Source organism: Neofelis nebulosa, chromosome 12 (assembly GCF_028018385.1).
Source record: "Neofelis nebulosa isolate mNeoNeb1 chromosome 12, mNeoNeb1.pri, whole genome shotgun sequence".
Classification (NCBI taxonomy): Eukaryota; Metazoa; Chordata; class Mammalia; order Carnivora; family Felidae; genus Neofelis; species Neofelis nebulosa.
In genome coordinates this window covers 50875413-50899335 of record NC_080793.1, presented here as the reverse complement: position 1 = coordinate 50899335, position 23923 = coordinate 50875413, and the positions used below count along the sequence as shown (strand labels likewise).

General features: G+C 35.8%; 1 protein-coding gene across 6 annotated transcripts in view; it reads left to right on the top strand.

The window, feature by feature from the left end:
• Positions 1–23923, top strand: part of DENND4C (DENN domain containing 4C) — a 127899-nt gene that overhangs the window by 59047 nt on the left and 44929 nt on the right. For 4 of the 6 annotated variants that reach the window (XR_009251679.1, XM_058695246.1, XM_058695243.1 and 1 more), the window contains 11 exons: positions 500–738; positions 2390–2456; positions 3513–3571; positions 4393–4537; positions 7747–7922; positions 11014–11120; positions 11438–11656; positions 18486–18631; positions 20045–20080; positions 20161–20291; positions 22529–22661. Coding sequence is in view for 5 of the 6 variants with exons in the window: in XM_058695246.1 (XP_058551229.1) it covers positions 500–738; positions 2390–2456; positions 3513–3571; positions 4393–4537; positions 7747–7922; positions 11014–11120; positions 11438–11656; positions 18486–18631; positions 20045–20080; positions 20161–20291; positions 22529–22661 (1458 nt within the window). In the remaining variant the exon portion in view is untranslated. The remainder of the gene's footprint in view (positions 1–499; positions 739–2389; positions 2457–3512; positions 3572–4392; positions 4538–7746; positions 7923–11013; positions 11121–11437; positions 11657–18485; positions 18632–20044; positions 20081–20160; positions 20292–22528; positions 22662–23923) is intronic. The other 2 variants (XM_058695247.1, XM_058695244.1) reach the window with 1 other exon arrangement.

Genomic DNA, 23923 nt, shown 5'->3' with positions numbered 1-23923 from the left:
AATCATATAATACTTGTCCTTTTGTGTCTGGCTTATTTCACTTAGTATAATATTTCTGAGGTTCATCCATGTTGCAGTATCAGAATTTCATTCCTTTTTAAGGATGAATAACATTCTATCACGTGTATATACCATGTTTTATCCATTCATCTGTTGGTGGACAGTGGGTTGTTTTCACCATTTGGCTATTGTGAATGATGCTGCTATGAACATTGGTGTGCAAGTATCTGTTTGAGTCCCAGCTTTCAATTCTTTTGGGTATATTCTTACTAATTGAATTGCTGGATTATATGGTAATTCTTTTTTAAATTTTGGAGAAGTCACCAAACTGTTTTCCACAGCAGCTATGCCATTTTATATTCCCATCAGCAGTATTTGAGATTTTTCTTATCATTTGTCATATGCCCTCTAAACTAGTGTTTCTTTTGTATTGAGAAATAAAGAGAAATTTTTAAAAGCAAACTCAAATCTTGTAATGGAATTCTGTTTTACTCTGTAGGTATATGGAGCTGCCATCCAGTTTTATGAACCTTATTCTCGGGAACTTCTGACAGAGAAACAGCTTATGCAGCTGGGCCTCTTGACCCCCGTGGAGAGAAAAGTAGTCTCCAAATCCATCAATTCAAACAAATGCATTTGTTTACTCTCACACTGGCCTTTTTTTGAAGCTTTTAGAAAATTTCTCATGTTTATCTACAAACTTTCTGTGTCTGGACCACATCCTCTTCCCATTGAAAAGTATGTATGATGATTAGAAAGATGTCTGGTAGAAAAGCTGGTTGTATATGTGTAAATTTCATTGTTTACCTGACTTAAGCAAAAAAATTGAAAGGGAAGAAGAGTCACAGTCACCTTACTTTTTACTTGTTCCCTTCTACACCTGAGTCATTGATTTTAAAACTGAGGAGTGGTAGTTAGAATGATCAAATAATAATCTTTTGAAGATTCAGCTGAGGAAGAACTCATTATACAGTGTATTGTCTGTGTTCTTCCTGTATATTCTCTAATAACGAAGAGAAAAATAACTATTCTCACACACACACACACACACACACACACACACACCATATAAATGGCATTCCAGGTTCTAACTATAAAGCATCTCAAAACTGATGTAGAAATTAAGAAATTAAGAAGGGTGAGTTAATTGATGCCAGAAGTGAGGTTTGGGTTTTAGTATTGAGAGACTGTCCTTATTTTCCACTTGATTTGTAATTCCCTTTGTCATGGAAATCTGTTGTAAGCAAGAAGAATATATGTGGAGCCACTGCCTTTTAAAAACCACATCTTGGGGCGCCTGACCGGCTCAGTGGGTAGAGCATCCTACTCTTGATCTGGGGGTCACGGGTTCAAGACCCACACTGAGTGTAGAGATTATTTTAAAAAAAACAACATCTTTTCAGACTTCTAGTGGCACACTGGCTTTTGTGGTTTGTAGTAAATGCTTTATTTATCCTCCTAACAAACCTGGGCATGTTCAGAGCTTGGTGGAAATGTATTATAGTGTGGATAAACATGGTTTTTTCATACAATTTCAGAAATTTCACATTACAGCAGAAAGAATATCAGCGAAGGATACTAGGTAGTAGAAGGGTAGGGCAGTTCTCTGTAGGTTTTAAAATAATGCTGCTCAAAAAGTATCTTAAGAAAGTAGTAAAGTACTGTGCTTAAACTTACCACAATTTGGTGTAGAAATATGGGTTCAGCTTTCATGCTGTACTCTTGGAATGCCAAACTAATAGTTCATAGTTCTAGGTTTAACTTTCAGCTTTCAGATTAACTTAAAATTGTTTGAAATAAAACTTAATGTTAGGGACAAGTTAGCATCCTTTTGAAAAATTGAGGTTCTATGAATAGTTTGAGGAAATAAAATTAGGGTATGTGATCAATATTAGTGGCTCCTAAGAGCTCAAAGCTTTGAAGAAACTTAAGCATTATTTGTAGGTGGAGAAATAGAGAGGCAAGTGGTTTGCTCAGAGTTATAGTAAAAGAACTATATTGATTAAATTACTATTTAATTAATATTAATTACTTATTAGGATTAAATTGTATTGTATCACAATTGCTCACCGTACTGGCACTGGTATCAGAACAATAAAAATAAGCTTCTTTCATGAAAAGTATATTTGTGTTACTCTTATTTTCCTTGCAATATTAAGGTATATTAATATGGACTTTTAATAAGGAAATACATTGTACATTTCAGAAGTTTAGTGGGATGAGTACATTTATTTGCGCTAAGGATATTTATTTAGCATAAGTTTTAGGTCAGTGGCTTTGTCAGATCTAGGATGATATATCTAATAATATATTTAATATACTTAGAATTTGTTAAAATCTAAACATTTTAGAAAAGTAATTATGATCTGTATTTCACCTTTTTTTTCAGGCATATTTCACACTTTATGCAAAACATCCCTTTTCCTTCAGCACAAAGACCAAGAATCCTTGTACAGGTAATCAGAACAAGTCCATTGGAGGATGATCTGCATTATGTTCATTCTTGTCATTGCAGAGTCAATTCTGTGGCCCCTTGAGTTTGAGGCAGAGCAACATGTGTTCATAAAGGCCTGGAATCTCCTGTATTTTATATTTTATCTGGGTGCACACAATTGGCATAATTATAATCTTTGATTCATGGCATTATCACCATTGGCCTGTGCATGCCATTTATGTAGCTGATTTTAATAATGTAATTAAAATAGAGCAACTAATAAATATTAAATATAAAGTGATTTGTGGTTGGAGGGAAAAAGTGAAATAGTCTGTAGTGGTCTTCACATTTTCTGTGTTAAATGACCAGTTTCTTTTTATTTCCAATCAGTGGCAGACCTATATAAGTATACAGCTTGTTCCATTTGCACCTTACCATGTGAGACCAGTGTAGACATGAACATGTCTGTACCCTGTTCAGAGACATGAGTCCTCTGATCATGTACTTGGATGTGGGAGCAGCGTCTTATTGCCGTAAAAGCTTCTAAATGGCTTGCTCTCCATTTATATACTATCTTTTCCTGGGCCAATAACAGTTTGCAGACTGACACTTTGAGTATCATTGATATGTAGAGGCAAGCTATTGTAAAATTTTTTCTAAGATGTTATCAACTTTATGTGTGATATGGTGGCGTTAAGTCAAATACTGTTGATCTTGAATGTACTTCAGTTCAGCAAGTATATACTTCAGTTCAGAAAGTATTAATATATAGTAATCAAGCCAAATGCTTACCAGTCTGTAGAGTAAATAAACTTCAAGCTTTTAAAAAGCAATTATTCCATAATTTAAAGATAACTATTATAAATAATTAACTGAATCCAAATTCAGTTGAATTAACCATTTAATTTAAAAGACCTAAAATAATACCTCTGAGTAAATACAGCTATTGTTTAATAGCTTACTACATTTCCAAAACTATGTCAGTCTGCCTATTAAACTATTTTCTGTTTTACCTGATGTAAATATTTAGGTTTCAAGATTGGCTTGATTAATTCATCTTTTTTTTTTTTTTTTTAAGCTTTCAGTCCATGATGCATTAATATTATCACAGCCAGTTTCTACACCTTTACCATTAAGGTAATTATTAATGGTATCTAAAATGATATTCATTCACTTGGAGCAGAATGCTTGAAAATATTTTAATAAAGTTAAGTGTTATCTTTTACATTAGTATAGCCTTCATATTTCTATCTTTGATAGCTGGGTGGATGGTGGGCCATTCACCATTTTAAAAATGGAATATTTAAGAGAGTTGCAAGATTGGGTGTGGGGAATACCTCCCTCTTCCCCATCCCCTCTATCCAGTTTGTAGCTATATATTCAAAGTGAACTGATTTTATCCTCCCCAAATGTCTCGAATCTCTTATGTTCTGTTTATCTGCATCAAAAGTCCAGGATAGCATGATCTCTCACCTGGACAACTTCATTATTAACCTTTTAACTGGTATCCTTCTGTTCTTCCTTCATTTCTTTATCCACACTGCAGCCAGGTGTTCTTTTGAGAATGTAAATATAATTTGTGTCATTTCTATTTTGACATAATCTTTTGACCCTTCCCTACTATGCTTTAGTCACAATAGGTGTATTTCAATTTTGCACACATCACGGTAGCTTTTTCTTGCCTCATTGCCTTTGCATGTGTTGGCTTCTCCCCAACCCCACCTTCAAATGGTAGTTCTTTGAGAAAATCTTCCCTGATAAACTCTCCTCTCATTACTAAAGGTTGAGACTGAAACATTGTTAGACTAGCTCAATAAATTTGCTACTTCTCAGTGATAACTACATCAGGTCTTGAAATTAACATTAGACTCTCAGTCTGTTAATATTTAGGAAATAGTTTATAAGCAAATCTTAACATATTTTAGCAAAATAGTTCATCTTTTTTTCTTTTCTCCTAGTGGAGCCAACTTTAGCACCTTGTTAATGAATCTGGGTCCTGAGAATTGTGCAACACTGCTGCTCTTTGTTTTACTTGAGAGTAAGATTCTGCTACATTCTCTTAGGCCAGCTGTGTTGACTGGAGTAGCTGAAGCTGTTGTAGCTGTAAGTATAGAATTTTCCTTATAGTACAGGATTACTGGTGGGACATTTTTACTCTAAAGGGAAATTTCCTTCAATGAAAGCAACTTTGAAATTACCAGTAAAAGTTTAACATAAATACAATAGAGCGGCAAAGAGAAATAGTAAGTATAAAGAAAGAAAGTGATTTCTGTTTGAGACAAAATTTTAGTTTCTGATTTTTCATATATTTGAGTGGTTCAGAGAATCTATATGATTATAGAATAGTAAACTTGTGAATGAAGCTTATTGTATTAAATGAGAGGCTGTGATCAATTTCATCTGCCCCAAAATTATGCAAATGAATTGCACATTTAATTACTCTCAGTTTTAACTTTTAATCACTGTGAGCCAATAACATAGGAAATTCTAAGTGATTGTGAAATAGGATAATGTACCAATGCTTAGCTATTAGGTAAAACATAAATAAAATTAAATCGAGTCCTCTGTGTTTTGATGGCTTCCCATTACAATTAAAGGTCTGATCATATAGGCTTTATAGATCATAGTGTAGAATTTTGGGTGTTCCATTTCTCCAAATTTATTTTCCATTGCATATTTAATTTAAAATAGTTGACTGTCCTGTCTTCCATTTTAAGAATGTAACTCTCATGGAATAAATACCTAGTCTCTTTATTATCCTTGTGTCCTCAGCGCTTACCACAGCTAAATAACAAGGAATAAGCATCCAATAAACACCTGTTAAATCAGCAAATGAGGTGTGTCTCTGAGACCTTAATCTGGTCAGAGAAATGCTACTAGGACTGAGAAACATAGTAACCATGTGAGATAGTTTATAGGGGGCATATATCCTCATTGCATATTAATTTTCCAAACCTCCACAGTTGCATATGAAAGCAAAAGCCATTATAACATGAAAATATTTGTTAATAAACTGACCAGTTTTATGAAGTTCCCACTGCTTCTCGTAAAACATTAGTGTTTATTTACGTTCCTTTGTCAGAATCTTTGTGGCCCAGTCTCTTGATTGATTTCAGCAATACAGTGCAAGAACAGGTGGAAAAATTGTAATGTGAAATTGGAATTCTTATGCAAAATGCAAGATTGCATGAAATTTGTGTAAGTGATGTTGGAGAACTGCCTGAAATGCATGCAAAACCATTAAAGAGAAAATGGAGGGGAGTGATGAGAGGATAAATTCTTCAAAAAGAGAATGAATATCAAAGAATTAAAGGAGCTCCATTTGTAAAAATGCCCCTATTTATGATTGAGCTGTAAAAGGTCAAAGGTGAATACAAGGGTGTCACATTTTGCTGTTAGATAGTTTTGTTGTAAATTTTTTTTTTTAATTTTTTTAACTTTTATTTATTTTTGAGACAGAGAGAGAGCATGAACAGGGGAGGGTCAGAGAAAGAGGGAGACACAGAATCTGACATAGGCTCCAGGCTCTGAGCTGTCAGCACAGAGCTGGACGCGGGGCTCGAACCCACGGACCACGAGATCATGACCTGAGCCAAAGTCGGACGCTTACCGACTGAGCCGCCAAGGCATCCCCAAAAATTTTTTACATAGTTGCAGGTGTAACATATGTTGAATAGAACATGTTTTTACTGAATGTGTCTGAAGTCCTTGCAAGGTCCTGTGGGAGTGGCTCTCTCTGGCTGCTCTCTGATCTCATTCCCTGCTACTCTGCCCCCTTGCTTACTCTGCTTGAGCAAGTAGCTACTCCTGAAGCATGTTAGGCACGCCCATAACTTAAGGCCTTTGCTCTAGCCGTTCCTTCTCTTGAAAGCACCCTTCTCCTAGATGTCCCATTGGCTGAATCCCATACCTCCTTCAGGTTTAGGCTCAGTTGTCATTTTCTTAATAAGGTCTAACTTGTTTGACCTATTTAATGATATAACCTACTCTCCTCTTTCCTATTATGAACTCTAATGCCCTTAAGTTGGCTTTACTTTTTCTTTTTCCATAGCACTTAGCACTTCCTGATATGGGATATATATACTTTTTTATTTTGTCCTCTGTTGATTTTCTGGCTCTTTCTGCTAGACCAAGTGGTGGCAAACTATGGCCCACTGGTCAAATCCTGCTTGCAACCTGTCTTTGTAAATAAAGTTTTACTGGAACATAGGCCATTTATTTACACAATGCCCATGGCTGCTTTCATGCATGGAGACAAAGTTCAATATTTATGAGAGCCCATATTGCTCACAAGGCCTAAAATATTTCCTATCTTTCTTGTATAGAAAAAGTTTGCTGACTTTTTTTCTACACCATAAACCTCACGAGGGCAGCACTCTTTGTTTTACTCACTGTTCTAGCCCCATCGAGAACAGTGCTTGGCTCAAACTAAGTGCTGGAATATTTGATAAGTAAATAAATGGTTGAAGATAAAATCCTAATTCTAAATAACTATCTGGAATAACTGGCAGATGTAATAAATGCTATAGGCATTTCTTTGGGGTGAGTGATAAGTGGATAAGGTATATAGCAAGGATTTTTGTAGTAGAGGAAAAATTTTATCATCAGTGATTAGAATTTTCATATTAGCTGGTAATTAAAATTTTAATCTTTTTTTTAACTTATCGAAACTTTTTTTTTAAAAGCACATATGATACAATTAAAGTATAGCTTTGTAAAAAGCTGATAGATTCTTAAGATATGTTTTATATTGACTGGTATTTTTTTAAGATGCCAAGCTTCACGGAAGTTGAATCATTTTATGTTTATTTGAGTAGGAAATTTTTTTGTTGAAATTTTCAGCTGACTATTGCCATTTTCAAGAGAATCAATTTAATTTTTTTCAGTCCTTGGAGTTTTAGTTGGATTTTAGTCAAAGGTTATTTTGAAAATTAGTCAATGGATGAAATGCATAAGAGTTAAAGATCATGAGTTTGTTTTATAAGTTTTGGGGGCAGTTTTCTCTCTCTGTTTTGACTTTTTCCAAAAAAATGTTGGATGTGGGTTTTGTATGGCATCAGAAGAATTAACATGCAAAGAGCTGTTAGCATTTTTATTGTGCTTGTGATAATTGTCATGTGAGGATTTAATCACATTGGTTCATGGTGTTGCTTAGTAATATTTTATAGTCATTTGGTTTTTGGAATGAAGTGTAAGATAAAAGAAACTAGAGTGTACTGCTTTTAATGGTCACTTTCAGTAATATTAGTTAATTACATACCTTTTGTTGCAAATTTCAAATTTGGTTAATTTTTTAACGCTTTTTTTCCCAGATGATCTTTCCATTTCAGTGGCAGTGCCCGTACATTCCCCTTTGTCCTCTGTCACTGGCAGCAGTGCTTAGTGCACCTTTACCATTTATTGTTGGGGTCGACTCCAGGTATTTTGATCTTCATGACCCACCACAAGATGTTGTTTGCATTGACTTGGATACAAACATGTTATATGTGTAAGTTGATTCTTTTTATATTCTCTCCCATTTGTATCCCCACCCCCCACCATATGTAGTTGTTGCAGCTCTTTGAAAACATCTAGAAACATGGTATTTTTTAAGATTGATAATAAATTCTCAAATTTAGTACAATGATTCTCAATGAAGGCAGGAATCAGAATCCTGGAAAGTTTGAAAAAGAACATGTTCAACATTATAATATTTTGAAAACAGTGTTGGCAGAAAAGATGGATTTGAAAAAAAAAAGGGATAAACGCTGCTTTCAGGGCTCGAGATGATATGCTTTCTACTTTAATTCAAAATCCTTATGTAAGCTTTTAAAAAATGACTTTAGTCAGAATATAGGATAATATTAGGCTGTTTCCTTAGTAGTCAAGATTTGAATTTTTTAAGGATCTATTTTGTTGCGGAGAAATCGATTTTTTTTTAAATGTTTTTTTTTTTTTTTTTTTAACGTTTATTTATTTTTGAGACAGAGAGAGACAGAGCAAGAGCGGGGGAGGGGCAGAGAGAGAGGGAGACACAGAATCGGAAACAGGCTCCAGGCTCTGAGCTGTCAGCACAGGACCTGACGCGGGGCTCGAACTCACAGACCGCGAGATCGTGACCTGGCTGAAGTCGGACGCTTAACCGACTGAGCCACCCAGGCGCCCCTAAATGTTTATTTTTGAGAGAGAGAGACAGAGCACAAGTTGGGGAGGGGCAGACACACACACACACACACACACACACACACACACAGAATCCGAAGCAGGCTCCAGGCTCTGAGCTATTAGCACAAAGCCCGAAACAGGGCTCGAACTCGTTCATGAACTGTGAGATCATGACCTGAGCTGAAGTTGGTCACTCAGCCAACTGTGAATTATACTACATAGATCTTTTTACATATTTTTAATAGACTTGGCAGTTTTCTCCATAAAGACTATGCATACCTTTTGTTAGACTTATTAATTCCTAAGTACGGTGTGTTTTTTCTTGCCACTATAAATGGTATTTTAAATTACATTTTCTGTTAGTTGCTGCGGTATAGAAATGCTGTTGGTTTTCATGTAGTAGTCTGCCTCACAGCAGCTTAATTGAATTCTTCTCTTTTGTCTGTAGATTCTCTTCAGTTTTCTGGCTGTAAACAATCACATCATGTACAATCCTTACATATTTTTGTTTATTGTATTTTTTTTTGAGAGAGCAAGCAATTGTGAGTGGAGGAGGGGCAGAGGGAGCAGAAGAGAGAGAATCTGAAGCAGGCTCCATGTTCAGGGCAGATAGAACCCAATGCTGGGCTGGATCTCATGACCATGAGATCATGACCTGAGCTGAAATCAAGAGTCGGACACTTAACAGACTGAGCCATCTAGGCGCTCCAGTCCTTACATATTTTTAAATTTGTCTTAATTCTCTGGCTAGGATCCTAACGTAGTATTGAATAGAAGTAGTCATAGCTGGTATCTTGTCTCCTTCCTAATTTTAAAAGGAATGCTTTGAGCACTTCGTTATTATTATGATTACTGCTTTAAGCAAGAATTGACATCTGGTCCATGGCCTGTTTGTGTAACTAAAATTACAAAATTCACTCATTTACATATTCTGTGGGGCTGCTTTCTTGCTGTAATGATACATTTGAGAAGTTGTGACAGAGGCCCTGTGGTCCTCAAAACACAATATTTAATATCTGACCTTTTATAGAAAAGGTTTGCTAATCCCATCCTAGGGTTTTAATAGCTTAATAATAAATGAACTTAAACCTTCCACTTGTACATAATGATTAAAAAAAAACTTTTAAGTAGGTGTTGAATTTTATAACACTTTTGTATAAATATTGAGATATGCATTGTTTCTCCTTTATTTTCTGTGTGGTAAATTACATTATAAATCAATCAATAATGAAGAATCCTTACATTCCTAAAATAAACATCATCTTATATTTTTATATCCTAGCAGATTAAATTTTCTAAGAATTTAAAATGTTTGCATTGTTGTTCATAAATTGCATTGTTGTTCATTGATGTATAGCCTGTAAAACTTTGTGGAGTTTTAAATGATTCTTATTTCTATTAAAATATTTTCAGTCCTGCATTATTTAAAAGTGTTCTTTTGGGGGTACTTGAGTGGCTCAGTCGGTTGGGTGTCTGAATCTTGATTTTAGGGTCATGATCTCATGGTTCTTGGGAGTGAGCAGTGTGGAGCCTGCTTGGGATTCTCCCTCTCTCCTTCTCTTCTTCTCTCCCTCCCTCTCCCTGTCTCCCTTCCTCTCTCTCCCTTCCTCCCCATCTCTCCCCCTCTCTCCCTCTCTCTCCCTCTCTCCCATCTCCCTCTCCCACTTCCCCCTCTCCCCCTCTCCCCCTCTCCCTCTCCTTCTCCCTCTCCCTCTGTCCTTCCCCTGCTTGTTCCCTCTCTCTTTCTCTCTCTCAAAATAAGTAAATAAACATGAAAAAAATTAGAAAGTGTTCTTTTAAACTTCCAAGGTTTTTTTCCTTAAATGCTAACTAGTTGAATTGTAGTCAGAATATGTTTTATATATTATTCTCTGATGTTTGTTGAGATTTGCTTCTAATAGGTAGTTTGAGGTATCAATTAAGTTTGTCACTTAAAATATTATAATTCTAAAATTTAACTTTTGAAGCAAGACTTCAGTCTTGAATTCATAACCCCAGCCTTTTCTGAAAATCTGTGTTAGAGCATTAGGGTGACACCAAATCTGCATAAGGTTGGTTGAAATGTAAAGAAAATACCGCGAGGGAGGAGAAGCTAAAATGGCAGAGTATTGGGGGCCCCTGTGGTTGCCTCATCCCTTGTACACAGCTAGATAAATACCAAATCATTCTCCACACTCAGGAAATTGATCTGAGGACTGAGAGAACAAACTGCACAACTAGAGGGAGAAAAGAGGCCACATCGTGGAAGCTAACTAGGATATAAATAAAAACTTAAAACAAAGAGCTTCCTTGAAAACCACTTATTTAGACCATCTGTGTCAATTGTAATTTGAGCAAAAATATCCTTTCCATTTTCTTTTTTAGTTTGATACAAGAATTTTGCTAAATAAAAAGAGATTATAACAGATTTTATTAATTATGTTTTTATTTAATAGATCAGATGAAAAGAAGAACATGAATTGGAAGCAGCTTCCCAAAAAGCCATGCAAAAATCTGCTTAGTACCTTAAAGAAGTTGTATCCCCAGCTATCTTCAGGTGAATGTGAGGAAAAAGGAGTATTTTTAATGAAAGAACATATATGAGAATATTCATAAATTTAAGTAAAATTCTGCTCTGCTTAAAAGGAATCTCATTACAAAACAAAATTTCAGTACTAAGATATTAATATTGTGGTTCATGATTTTTGAGCGTGTTATGTCCTGTCTGCTTGAGTCTCCCTGTTAGCACCTGCCAACTATCCTTTACACGAATGGAGGGAGGAATTTCAGGAAGTCATGAGTTTTATTTTGACGGTTTTCTTAATTATTTAATCAGTACTTGTATTAGATATAAAATGCTATTTTCTCTTCATTTGTCAGTTCACCGAAAAACTCAGGAAAGTTCGGCAATTGAGATGACTCCGATTGAAGCAGATTTCTCTTGGCAAAAAAAGATGACACAACTTGAAATGGAAATTCAAGAGGCATTTTTGCGTTTTATGGCATCCATTTTAAAAGGATATAGAACATATCTCAGACCGATCACAGAGGCTCCTTCAAATAAAGCCACAGCTGTTGATTCATTGTTTGACAGACAGGGTGAGTGGCATTGAAAATATAATTACTTTTTATTGAAATGAAAAATATTTTTTATTTGGTATTGCTCGCCAAAATATTCACGATGCAAGTTCTTAGAAATGTATACTAAGATACAATAAATGTCTTTGTATTTGTCATCTAGCTCTATGAAGAATTTCTTTTAAATTTTTCCCCCATTTTTCCCTGAGAAATCTGAAACTGGAGATCTTTAATTATGAAAAGTCAAAGATGTTGCTTATGTTTACTATATAGTCAGTTATCTTAGTCGAACAAACCTGATGATTTAGTTTAGGTGGTTCCTCACTCTTGCATAATTCTTCAATTTATATATTCTTGGGTTTACAGTATTATCTAACGATTAGTTTTTAAATTTTTTTTTTTTTTTTTAACATTTATTTATTTCTGAGACAGAGAGAGACAGAGCATGAGCAGGGGAGGGGCAGAGAGAGAGGGAGACACAGAATTTGAAACAGGACCAGGCTCTGAGCTGTCAGCACAGAGCCTGACGTGGGGCTTGAACTCGAGGACTGTGATATCATGACCTGAGCCGAAGTTGGACACATAAACGACTGAGCCACCCAGGCGCCCCATAACAATTAGTTTTTATAATGAGGCCACCAGTTTTTAAAGTTTTTGAAAAATAGAGTCTTACTTCAAGGGAAAATACTATACTCCTCTTGTTTTAGTATTTGTTATTTTAGGGAATTGTAAAGATTTTTGTTATTCAACTGCTCTTAAATGTAGTAGCAGCCTTACAGATATGTTAATACTCATATGAAAGTTATTTTATATTTTTGAACTTTTACCCAGCAGTGACTTTATTTTATTTTTATTATTACTATTATTATTTTTTTAATGTTTATTTTTGAGAGAGAGAGTGAGCGAGCATGAATGGGGAGGGGTAGAGAGATAGGGAGACAGAGGATCTGAAACAGGCTCTGTGCTGACAGCAGTGAGCCTGATGTGGGGCTCGAACCCATGAACTGTGGGATCACGACCAGAGCCAAAGTCAGATGCTCAACTGACTGAGCCACCCAGGTGCCCCTACTCAGCAGTTACTTTAAAAAAAAAAAATCTCGGGGCGCCTGGGTGGCGCAGTCGGTTAAGCGTCCGACTTCAGCCAGGTCACGATCTCGCGGTCCGTGAGTTCGAGCCCCGCGTCAGGCTCTGGGCTGATGGCTCGGAGCCTGGAGCCTGTTTCTGATTCTGTGTCTCCCTCTCTCTTCCCCTCCCCCGTTCAGCTCTGTCTCTCTCTGTCCCAAAAATAAATAAAAAACGTTGAAAAAAAAAAAAAAGTTAAAAAAAAAAAAATCTCTACTTTTCCAGTCATCTTTTGTCTTTTATCATCTCTGCTTCAGGATAACCTCTCAAATATTTAGTCACCACTTACCAAGTCAGACTAGTTATAATGTAGGGATATAAAGAATATTAAAATCTAGCTCTATGGGATAGTAAATGGAAAATAATCTAAAATGCTTTTAAAAATAGAACATGTACTCAAGAGAACAGATTTTACACAATAATTCAGTGAGAATTTCCCAAATATATAAAAAGGGAACATTCTTCCAGATGAATATTTTGTAAGACTTCATGGAGGAGGAGCATGACTTAGAAGAATGAGTAGAATTTAGATAAATGGAGATGAGCAGGAAAGGGTTTCTAAAAAACAATATTCATTAAAAGTCAAATTGGAATAAAATTTCTGCTTTGCTATTAATTAAGCCTTCCTTTTTTTTTTTAAATGTTTATTTTATTTTGAGAGATTGAGAGAGCACATGAGAGCAGGGAGAAGCAGAGAGAGGAGAGAGAATCCCAAGCAGGCTCCACATTGTCAGCACAGAGCCTGATGTGGGGCTTGAGCCTGATGTGGGGCTCGATCCCATGAATTGCAAAACCATGGCCTGAGCTGAAATCAAGAGTCGGACACTTAACTGACTGAGCCACCCAGACGCTCCTTTATTAAGCCTTTCTGAGGTTCTGTTTTTTCATTAATAAAATGGGGATGATACCTACCTCATGCGTGGTTATGAAGATTAAACGTATGTGAAGCAACTAGTAAAATTATAGTACTCAAGATAATAGTTAGTATCATTGATGGTAATAACAGAATGGAAGAAACCTCAAGAACAAATGTAAAAGGCATGTATATTAGTTTGCCATGGCTGCCATAACCAAGTACCATAGATTGGGTGGTTTAAACAAACAGAAATTTATTTTATCACAATTCTAAGGGCTAAAAGTCCAAGATCAGTGTGTTGGCAGGATTGGTTTTCTTTGAGGCCTCTCTCTTTGGCTTGTAAAGATGGCCGTCTTCTCCCTGTGTCTTCACATGGTCTTCCTTTTGGGTGAATCTGTGTCTACATTTCCTCTTCTTATAAGTACATTAGTCATTGGGTTAGAGCCCATGTCTAATTTCTTCATTTTGACTTAATTGCTTCTTTAAAGACCCTATTTGCAAACACAGTAACATTTAAAAATACTGAGGATTAGGACCTCAACATAAGAATTTGGAGGGGGTACAATATAAGAATTATAGGGTTTAGCCCATAACAGCATATTTGGTACAGTTTGACCAAAGTGAAGAGCTTTAGAGGTATTGTGAAGGATAAGGCTAAAAATAAGATTAGAGCTCAGATTATGGGCGGTCTTAAATGCCAGTAAGAATATGGAATTTGTAATAGGCAGTAGTGGGCCACTAATTCATTCATGTTCTCCCTCCCTTCCCCCCCCCCCCTCTCTCTCCCTCTCTCCCTCTCCCTCTCTCCCTCTCTCTCTCCCTCCCTCTCCCTCCCTCCCTCCCTGTCTCTCCCTCTCCCTCTCAGTGGGAGGGTGGCCTTACTAATACAATTTAGAAAGATATTTAGTTAGTGTCTGATGCCTAAGGCTTTTGTTGTCAACAGGATAATATTTAGTGTCGTGAGGGCTATAGCCATTAGACTATAACACAAATACTAATTACATTTTACTAAGTGTGATGTGAAGGAACATACTGGTTATAGTGAGAGTGCTAAGTCAGGGAAAGTTTCCCCGAAGAAGTAACAATTAAGCTTGGGCTTGAAAAATGAACAGGAATTAACTGTGGATTTTAGGTTAACTTTTTATGAGAGATACTTTCTCAACGTAGATAAAAATAGAATAATATAATGTACTCTTGTATAGCCATCTTCCAACTTCAGCAGTGTCCACAATCAACATTTTGCCATTTTTATTTCATCCTTTCCCCCTGTCTTTCCAGATTCTAAATAGGACATCATTCTAAATAGGACTCATAAACTTTTAGTTATTCTTTAGAATTTCCTATATTTATATATGCTTTTGGTTGATTGTGTCTGCATGGTGTTATTTAACATGTCTTCCATCATCTGTATTTCCTGTAAACTTGTGGTTGGATTAAGAGATACATTATCCAATAGAAATGTAATGTGAGGGGCTCCTGGGTGGCTCAGTTGGTTAAGCATCCAGTTGAGGCTCAGGTCTTGATCTTGCAGTTGGCGCTGTGTGCTGACAGCTCAGAGCCTGGAACCTGTTTGGATTCTGTGTCTCCCTCTCTCTGCCCCTCCCCCGCTCATGCTCTGTCTCTCAAAAATAAATAAATGTTAAAAAAATATATATAATGTGAACCATACATATAATTTTAAATTTCTGTGGCATTTGGGTGGCTCGATTTAATTTTAGCTCAGGTTATAAACCCAAGGTCATGGGATTGAGCCCCAAGCTGAGCTCTGCACTGAGACTGGAGCCTGCTTAAGATTCTCTCTCTGCCCCTGTCCCCTGTTTCCGTGCGCTCGCTCAAAAAAAAAAAAAAAAAAAAAAAAATTGTAGTAGCTATAGTTAAAAAGTAAGTAATAGGGGAAATTAATTTTCATAATATATTTTTGTAACTTAAAATATCCAAAATGGTATTTCAACATGTAATTAAATTTTAAAAATTGTAATGATACATTTTACATTTTTCCCCCCTATACCAAGGCTTTGAAGTCAGCATGTGTTTTATGTTTACAGCACATCTCAGTTTGGGTCAATCACATTTCAAGTGCTAAATTGTCACGTGTAGGTAGTGGTTACTGAATTAAACAGTGCTGTTCTAGAGCTTGATTAGATTCAGGTTCAGTTTTCTTGACAAGCAATGCCAAAAACACTACTTCCTATTACAACCCACATGCATATCTGGTTGTCCCATTTTTAGTGCTCCTAGGATTGATCAGTGTATTTAAATGTTGTCAGCTTCATTAATTCATTATAGTTTTCCCATCAGCCTTTCATGTAATTATTTTAATAGCTTTTGCTGATCGTTGCCTAGATCCATTAGAAGAAAAAAAAAGACTTTTTGTTACTACTTGTCAAGAATAATTTATTTAATTTACTTCTATTTTATTTAAGCATTTCTCAACTAATTAGTATGTCAAGGGGATGGTGCGAGGACCACAGCATGTGGAATGTCCTGAAGCATGAAAGAAAGAAAGGCTGGAGGGGAAAAGTGGCTCAAACATCATGCCTGAAAATGGTGGGTGTGAGCCAAATCATGTAGGTTCTTTTAGGACCATTGAAGGGTTTCAGTCCTTAAGAGTAATTGGAAGCCAGTGAAGGCTATTTAAGTAGGTAGTAGGATAAGATTTGCATTTTTAAATTTTTTAAAGGTTTAGGGGCGCCTGGGTGGCGCAGTCGGTTAAGCGTCCGACTTCAGCCAGGTCACGATCTCGCGGTCCGTGAGTTCGAGCCCCGCGTCAGGCTCTGGGCTGATGGCTCGGAGCCTGGAGCCTGTTTCCGATTCTGTGTCTCCCTCTCTCTCTGCCCCTCCCCCGTTCATGCTCTGTCTCTCTCTGTCCCAAAAATAAATAAAAAACGTTGAAAAAAAAAATTTAAAAAAAAAAAAATTTTTTTTAAAGGTTTATTGTTGAGAGAGAGAGGGAGGGAGAGAGAGAGTGCACATGCGCTCAGAGAGGGGGAGACAGAAGACCCAAAGCAGGGCTCCATGCTGACAGCAGAGAGCCTGACGCAGGTGTCAAACTCACAATCCGTGAGATCATGACCTGAACTGAAGTCAGACGTTCAACCTACTGAGCCACCCAGATGTCCCAGATTTGCATTTTTAAAAGATCAGTATTTAATTGTTTTTCCTTTGACTTCTATGCAGAGATTGAATTGGAGACATCCAAAGTATGGATCTGCTAGTTAGTTGGTTATCACATTGCTCCAAGTGATCAGTGGGAGTGACCTGGTTTACTTGAGGGTAGTGTGAATAGAAGAGTGAGGAGTGATTTTTTTTTGGGGGGGTGGTGGAGGTAGATTGAATAGAACTTGGTGATTGAATATAGGATGTAAGATAGAAGGAGGTGTCAGGAGCAACTTTGAGATTTTTGTCTTTGTCAACCATGTAGATGGATGGTCGTGCCTTTTATTGAGAAGGGAAATAGCAGAAAGAGGAAGGATCTATTTGTTAAGGAAACTTTGTTTTAAAGCGAGAGAACCTTGAGTATGCTGACATAGCTAATACAGAGGGGAAATTGTCCTGAGAACACTGAAGGACTGGAACCCCAGGCTCATATGGTGGGTTTGGCCTTAGGTAAGAAGGACATATTCATTGTAAAAAAAAAAAAGGGGGGGGGTGGGGAAGGAGTAAGTGGTAGCTGCAGAAAGTCATAGATTTTGTAGTGAGATAGTAACAGTAATTCGCTTAATGATTTTCATTTTCTCTGTGATATAAGGTATATATAAGGTATGATGGAGGAGGGAACATGATAGGAGAGAATTAAAAAATTGGAAATAGTTGTAGAAAACATGGGTAAAGGGAAATTAAGTTGATTCCAGAAATTTAGAAGGGTTGGTAGTCACAGATGAAAGTATAAGTGGTTCTGATCAGCCTAGTTGTAGAATTCCCCCCTCCTCCTTTTAATTTGTGCTGTTACATTGTTGTAGATCCAGAGAAAGCAGGCAATTCATTCCTCCAGGGCTAAGTGATACTAGATGAGTTTAACAAAGACAAAAGGACAACAGAATTGAGAGTGTTGATAAGAAAGTAATTGAAATGGTAGACATGGAATCAATGTTGAGTAAGGAGAGAAGTGAAGACAGGAGGGTATAGGTAGAATGGAAAAGGATATGAATGATTGTAGACTTGAACAGCCTTTCCTCCTGCCCCCCATGCTTGGTAGGAGTACTTAAATAAGGAAATCAGACAACGGTAATGGGCAGAGAGTAATATATATATGTAAATTAGATTTGGGAGTCAGCTGTTTTGAATGTTAGCAAGAAAAGTCCCAGGAGTGCGTGACTGTGTGGAAGTTGGTGACTGAGGGGTATAGAACATAGATCATTGAAATTTAAGGCATTAAGAACTCATTAAAGTGTTGGATGGTTTGTACTTATGGATGTTGAAGAATGATCATGGTAGGAGCTAGAGAAGAGAAGACTTGGAATTAGGTGCCCTAGTCCTCAGTGAATGAAAGAGAGAGTGTCCCTGAAGTCAGTAGATGACTATACTGTCACTGAGCAGAAATGTTTACAGGCTGTTACAGGAGTTGTCTGGTGTCATTGGAGAGGAAGGACATTTGACCTTTGTCACTCAAGACTGTGCAGAGTATGAGAGAAATTTCTATTTGAGAGCTGTAGGGCTAAAGATTCTTTATAGCAGATTCAGATTTCAGTGAAAAGATTAATGATACTTAAGTGTTTTATGGTTGAATTAGGCAGAAAGAGCTACAGTTACTAGAATATGGTTACTAAAAGCTTCTATAAACATGGATATATGTACAAGTTTAAAATAATATTTTGTGTGACATCTAGTTCCACTTTAAGTTTTGAATTTAATTGTGGCTTTGATTTTTTTCAGGATTTTTAAAAAGTCGAGATCGTGCCTATACAAAATTCTACACCAGTTTATCCAAAACACAGATTTTTATTCGTTTCATTGAAGAATGTAGTTTTGTAAGTGATAAAGATACTGGATTGGCATTTTTTGATGACTGCATAGAAAAGGTAAAAGTTTTTCCTGTATATAAGTGTTAAAAGAAAAACAGTTTGGATGCCTGTATAATCATCATTATTATTATTAGCTCAAATGATCTGAGGGAGATAGTCTAGAGGTGTGTGTGTGTGTGTGCATGCGCACATGTGCAATTGTGTGCAGATGTCCAATTCTAGGCTTAATATTAAGAATAATTTTCCTTTGTGATATTTAGTTTCCACCAGACATAGCTAATTCTTCTTGAATCTCACTTTGGTTTTATAACTAGTAAGTACTAACAACATTTCACTGAACCTCCTAAATCTTACATTTTTATTTATCTAAGTAAGATATAAGATTTAGTAGTTCATTAAGAAAGTTTAGGGTAATGTAAGTCTTGTGTTTTTTTTTTTTTGTTTTAATGAAGTTGTTGCAGATTCTTTTGCTAAATATATGTTTTTTGTTTTAAGGAAGCATATTTGAAATATGTTAAATATCCAAGTTTTACTTACCCATCCTAAGGAGATTCAAGTTGATTCTTCACAGTGATGACTCCCATTTTTTTCCTGTCATTTTTAACCAGATTTTTGTTTTTGCTAAGTGGATCTTGGGGCTGATTTTATATGTAAACCATATATCATGAAAAAATTTGAGAATGTATCTAAAAAAAGTAGAGTATTATATATGATATTACACTTTTTGTAATCTCCTTACAGGACTTGAATGCTTTTTTTCCCATTCTATCAATGTGATCTGAAACTCTGGGGATAAGATTAAAATTATTCAATGTTTTTGTTTACGTATAGAATGGATAGTCTAACATCATCAAGTTAGAGGGAAGCTTAGATTATATCAATCTCTAATGCAGGGATTTTAATAACAATGAAATTTTTGATTTGAGAAGCCAGATTCCCCCTGTGATTGGCCTTTTTTTGCTTGTGAAGAAGGATTTATGAAAAAACTATTCAAAATAAATTGTTTCTATCCTAATAGAAAAATATCATATGTTAACCTGATAGTATAGGGCCCCCTAAATATATTGTGAAGTGTCTTCTGTCTGTCCAGTATTTTTTAAAAAAATTCTTTTAACATTTATTTGTGTGTGTGTGTGTGTGTGTGTGTGAAAGAGAGAGAGAGAGAGAGAGAGAGAGAGAGAGAGAGAGAGATAGAGCACAAGTAGGGGAGGGGCAGAGAGAGAGGGAGACACAGAATCTGAAGCAGGCTCCAGGCTTTGAGCTGTCAGCACAGAGCCTGACGCAGGACTTGAACTCACGAACTGTGAGATCATGACCTGAGCTGAAGACGGACGTTTAACTGACTGAGCCATCCAGGTGCCCCTATCTGTCCAGTATTAAAAAAGAAGTTTTTTTATGTAAGAATTTAAGACCATCTCTAATATATTCCCAGTAAACATTTTCACCAAGAATTCTTTTCTTCTTTTGTAGTTGTTTCCTGATAAAGGCACAGAGAAAACAGATAAGGTATATTTTCTTGAGTTTTTAAATTTCAGAACTAGATATTGCTTGAATGCAGATTAATTGGGGAAAATAATTATTTTCAGGTTGATTTTGATTTAGCTGAAGATACCAAATTGATAGAGCTAGATGATTCACAGAAAAGTGAGCACACTGTATTCATAATGCCACCCGAGCCACCTCCTGATGATGGAAAGGATCTGTCACCAAAGTACAGGTAGCAAGAATTTTTTTTAATGCTCTTTGTGTTCAGTTTTAATAATTTATTTTGATCTTTTGTGACTGTTAGTAGATATGTATATTAGTCATTTGTGAGAGCCATTTTCAAAAAATAATTTATTCAGTGAACTAACGGATATGAATATTACATGAAGATGGTGTGAGGTATTGTAATTTAAGAATTGGACAGACTTTTTAGAAGGGAAGCCAAATGTGTCTTCAAAAATTTCATTTCTGGAGAAGAATAAATTTACTTTTGTGAGGTTCCTCCTATGTTTGGGTTTTTTTTTTTTTTTATCAATGTAAAGACTGAAATTCTTACGCGTTAGTAAGATACAGAGAAAACTTAAAAGTAGAGGGCCAGGAATCATTATTTATTAAAACAGGTGATGGGGATTAAAGACTGCACTTGTCGTGATGAGCACTGGATGATATATGGCAGTGTTAAATCATTATATTATATGCCTGAAACTGATATAACCCTGTATTAACTACAAAAAACAAAACCAAAACAAAAAACAACTTGAAGAATAGGATTTGGATGGGAACCTTTTAAGAAATTAAAATATATTTGTTATTTGTTGTTATAATTATGATAATACACAGTTTAACAAACTTAGAATTATCAAACCAAAAAAGAAAGCTAGCATATCATTTAAGCACCATGCTTAATGTCTCTTAACAACTGTATGTATATCTTTCCTGTTTTTGTGCATAAATTTGCATTTACTATATTAAAACAAATATGAGTTCATATTGTACATATTCTTTGTAACTTGTGTCTGCCTTTAGTGGTCTGGACATTTTTCCATGCTAACAAATATTTTTGTGCCATATCATTTTGAATGACCATATTGCATGCATTTATTGTGATTTGTTTAACTAGTCTCTTGTGGATTTTTTTTTTTTCCTGGTTCTTTATCTATATCCTTGTGTATGTACATAGGTTTTTCCTTAGGCCGCATTCCTAAAAGAATATCTGAGGCAAACAGAGTATAAAATAATTGTCTTCCAAAAATATGGAATTAATATCTTACCAGGACTGCATAAGAATGAAGAGTACATATCTGGAATTTAGTGGCTTGATGAAGAAGTACTATTTTGGTTGCATGTTAATTATAGAAATTTTTTCCTTTGTTTTAATCACTATACATTGGAATCCATGTATTGACAAACAAGGTGAATCAAATAGGGAAGGGCAATAACTCCCAGAAGAAAATTGGCCAAAGGCAATAGGTAGGCAATTTCCAAGAAGAAATACCAATAATCAATGTGAAAATAAATTAAGCTTCTCTAGTATTGAAAGAAATGCAAACCAAAATGGTGAGTAGAAGCATTTTTAACCTGTCAGATTGAGAATAGGTTGTGCTACTATTTAAAGTGTAAGACTGGGGGCGCCTGGGTGGCGTAGTCAGTTAAGCGTCCGACTTCAGCCAGGTCACGATCTCGCGGTCCGTGAGTTCGAGCCCCGCGTCAGGCTCTGGGCTGATGGCTCGGAGCCTGGAGCCTGTTTCCGATTCTGTGTCTCCCTCTCTCTCTGCCCCTCCCCCGTTCATGCTCTGTCTCTCTCTGTCCCAAAAATAAAAAAATAAAAAAAAAAAAACGTTGAAAAAAAAAAATAAAGTGTAAGACTGTATGGAACTATAACCTTTCTTGAAATAATTTGATAGTGACTATAATAATTTTAATTTTATTGATAAACATTGACCATAGCAAAAATACAAAGGTATAAATACACAAATATTAATTGCAAAAATTCAGAAATAACCTAAAAATGTCCAACAATAAAGAATGGTGGAATTCTGGTATGTCCCTAAAATAAAAATCTTACGGATTTTTTTCTCGTAAATACCCATGCCAAGATACTTTTATGAAGGAAAACAAAATTGCCAGGTATACTAAATGTTACTTTTAATATGAATTATAATTAAACACATGGATTCTGTTGAAAGTTATTAACCTCTGTCAAGTAAGAGATCAGGGTTTTCTGTTGTCTAGGGATTGGTTGAAAATAATGAATAGGGTGGGGAGGAGGCCAAAGTTTCCATGTAGGTAGTCTGTGTATCTTATTATTACATCTTATATTTTTGAAAAATAATTATTTTTGTATCTCTGGATTGTGGTGAAAAATATTGGGTACTATTTAAGATTTAGAAATACTCACCTAAATTCTGGAATAATGTGAAGAATTAATGTGTTTTATATCAGCAGCTCTATTTTTGCTTTTTATTTTAGTTACAAATACTTTCCAAGACTGGACCTTAAGCTTTTTGACAGACCACAGGAGTTGAAATTTTGTTTTAGTAGACACCCTACTGGGAATAGCATTACAAACAGTCCAGCTCTCATGGCTAAGAGAACTAAACAGGTCAGATATTCTTTATCTAATACATGTTAATTTAAAATGTAAAATATGTATATGTGATATGCAGCTCATAGTTTAAAATGATCACACATGGCAAACATTTGAAGACCCACCATGATTGTTAATGAAGTCAACTAGATGTTTTGCAACCCTACTTCTATTGTGGCTGAGGTTTTTGAGCGCTTATATTTATGCTTTAAGAGAATCCTTGGGAACCAAATATACTTTTTAAAAAACAACTTTATTGAGATATAATTCACATACCACACAATTCACCCATTTAGAGTATGCTCAGTGGCTTTTACTGTGCTCACAGGGTTGAGCAACCACCACCACAGTCAATTCTAGAACATTTTCATCGCCCCAAAAAGAAAGCCTGTGCCCCTTACCTGTTAACCCTCCCATCCATTCCCCGCAGCCCTAGGCAACCACCGATCTATTTTCTGTGCCTATAGTCTTGCCTATTCTGAGCATTTCATATAAATGGAATTATTATACAATATGTAGTCTTTTGTTTCTGGCTTCTTTCACACAGTGTAATGTTTTTAAGGCTCATCCACTTTGCAGCATGTGCTAGTACTTCATTTATTTTTATTGCTGAATACTCCGTTGTATGGATATGTAGCACATTTTATTTATTCATTCTTGTACATGTGAGTGGTTCCTATTTATGGCTGTTATGCATAGTGTTGCTGTGAACATTTGTGTGTGTTTGTGAGGATATGTGTTTTCATTTCTCTTGGGTAAATGCCTAGAAGTAGAATTGCTGTGTCATATGGTAACTCTATGTATAACCTTACTGTCAGACTGTTTTCCAAAATGGATATACCATTTTAAATTCCTCCCAGCAGTGTATATGGGTTCCAGTTGTGCCACATCCTTGTCAATTCTTGTTATTATCTGTCTTTTCTTTATAGCCATCCTAGTGTGTGAAGTGGTATCTCAGTGTAATTTCAACTTTCAGATCTCTTGTGGTTAATGTAAATATACTTTATGCCAAATACTACATTTAAAGGGAGTGAAAGGGAGCTAATTTAGAGCAAGATAGACATCTTGCTTTAATACCATATCTGATTTAGGTGGAAAGAGTCATTCTGTGATTAGGTGTGAGTTAAAATGAAACACATATTGACGTTGTGGTCTACAAAACATGGAAAACTTGAGAATGAAGTTTTTAGTTCAGGTTTTACCAATTCATATACAGCCCCCCAAATCCTAGAGGTAACCTGAGGTGTTCCTTAATATCATACAATACACATTTCTCT